Source organism: Octopus bimaculoides, chromosome 1 (assembly GCF_001194135.2).
Source record: "Octopus bimaculoides isolate UCB-OBI-ISO-001 chromosome 1, ASM119413v2, whole genome shotgun sequence".
NCBI classification, from domain to species: Eukaryota; Metazoa; Mollusca; class Cephalopoda; order Octopoda; family Octopodidae; genus Octopus; species Octopus bimaculoides.
This window is the reverse complement of record NC_068981.1, coordinates 79,714,026-79,716,404: the sequence shown is the minus strand read 5'-3', so window position 1 is coordinate 79,716,404 and position 2,379 is coordinate 79,714,026. Positions and strand designations below refer to the sequence as shown.

At 36.0% G+C, this 2,379-nt stretch overlaps 1 protein-coding gene across 4 annotated transcripts in view; it reads left to right on the top strand.

Annotated features, from left to right (window-relative positions):
• The window catches only part of LOC106877087 (uncharacterized), a 52,599-nt gene that overhangs the window by 36,284 nt on the left and 13,936 nt on the right, over positions 1-2,379 (top strand). For all 4 annotated transcript variants that reach the window (XM_014925876.2, XM_052967682.1, XM_052967675.1 and 1 more), the window contains exon 5: positions 551-672. In XM_014925876.2, the coding sequence (XP_014781362.1) occupies positions 551-672 (122 nt within the window). The remainder of the gene's footprint in view (positions 1-550; positions 673-2,379) is intronic.

The window sequence follows — 2,379 nt, the reverse complement described above, 5'->3', positions numbered from 1 at the left end:
ATATATATATATATATATATATATATATATATATATATATATACACACACACACACACATACATGTTTATATATACATTTATGTGTGTCTGTGTGCATATATATATACATGGCAAATGAAAAACAGAAGATGGAATATACATACATATATAAATAAATACATGTATATACATATATATGCATATATATACACATGCATACATGCACACACATGTATGCATGTCCACACATGCACACACATATACATACATGCATACATACATACCCTGTTGATGTTGAAATTCCAATGAATGGCAAGAAATTCTTGAAATAAAACTGAATAATGACATACATACATAAAAAAAAAAAGCATTTTACATCCACTCTGCATTAATCAAAGTTTTGTATGCTGTCATTTAAACATAATAACAGTTATATTTGAAATATTGTTCAGCACTAGCTATTTCAAAAGTCATGATATACTGATGGCATATTGTCTAATGAGATATTGATTTTAAATTTCTTTTGATCCAGTTTATTCACAGACATTTTCACATTTATTTCATTGCTAGATTATCTGCAAGTGAATGCTGGAATCCAAATGATGACATTGTTATTGGTTTCAGCAATAAAATTGTAAATAATCTGTATGAAGTCAAAGAAATTTGTGAGCAGCTAGTTTTCACTATTCTGGGTAAGCTTTGTTTTATATTTTCTATCTTAGCTTTTTGACATAAACGAATATCTTTTATCTTTTACTTGTTTCAGTCATTAGACTATGGCTATACTGGGGCACCACCTTGAAGAAAGTTTAGCTGAATGAATCAGCCCTGGTAGTAATATGTTTTTTTTAAAGCCTGGTACTTATTCTATCGATATCTTTTGCTGAACCGCTAAGTTACTGGGATGTAAACACACCAACACTGGTTGTCAAGCAGTGGTGGGAGATAAACACACACACACACACACAAATATATATGATGGGCTTCTTCCAGTTTTCATCTACTAAATCCACTCACAAGGCTTTGGTTGACCCAAGGCTATAGAAGACACTTGCCCAAGGTGCCATGCAATGGGAATGAACCTAGAACCAAAAACAAATGATTATAAATATGAACTTAATATATTCTGTTATATTTCTATAGAAATTAGAAATTATAAACTTACAGCCAGCACTGATTTATTACAATGTTTTATATCTAAATATGTCTGAGGTAAACAGTGATTTCAAAGATGGAAAAATAGGTAATGGGTGGCAGGTATGGCTATGTGGTAAGAAGTGTGCTTCCTGACCACATGGTTCTGATATTTGAAGATATATATATATATATATATATATATATATTCAACTATGAATTAGAAGTAGCTTGAGGTATATAAACAAAATCAAACACATATACACAAGGTATGTGTGTTGTTAGCTTATGGGTTGGCTGTGGCTTTTAGGTGTAAGAGAATATATTCTCTTATGCCTAAAACCTGCAGCTGACCCACAAACTAACAATACACATATCTTGTGTATGTGTGTTTGAGTGACTGAGACCTTTAGCGATGTGCTGTGCTTGAGAGGACTCGTCAAACCAAGTGCACCCGTACTGGTGGCATGTAAAGAACATCTTTTGAATGTTGGGCCTCACAGAGGCAAAGTGGCCGAGTTCCTTTCGAATGTTGGACCTCACAGAGGCAAAGTGGCTGAGTTCCTGTCAAGTGTTGGGCCTCATGGAGGCAATGACCAAGACCTTAGGCATTATGTTGTGCTTGAGAAGACCCATCTAGCCGAGCAAAATCACAGTTGTGGCAGATACCAGTGTCATGCAAATTGGCACCCGTGCTGGTGGCACATAAACGCACTCCAGTGTCACGCAAATTGTCACCCATGCCAGTGGCATGTAAATGCACCCCTGTGTCATGCAAATGGAACCTGTGCTGGTGGGATGTAAAAGCACCAATTACACTCTCGGAGTGGTTAGCATTAGGAAGGGCATCCAGGTGTAGAAAACCATGCCAAATCAGACTGGAGTCTGGTTCAGCCTTCCAGCGTACCAGCCCAGTCAAACCATCCAACCCATGCCAGCATGGACAACAGACGTTAAATGATGATGATATATATATATTTATACTCTTTACTTGTTTCAGTCATTTGACTGTGGCCATGCTGGAGCACCACCTTTAGTCGAGCAAATCGACACCAGGACTTATTCTTTGGAAGTCTAGTACTTATTCTATCGGTCTCTTTTGCCGAACCGCTAAGTTGCGTGGACGTAAACACACCAGGATCGGTTGTCAAGCGATGTTAGTAGGGACAAACACAGACACACAAGCATATACATATACATACATACATACATACATACATACATACATATATATATATATATATATATATATATATATATATATA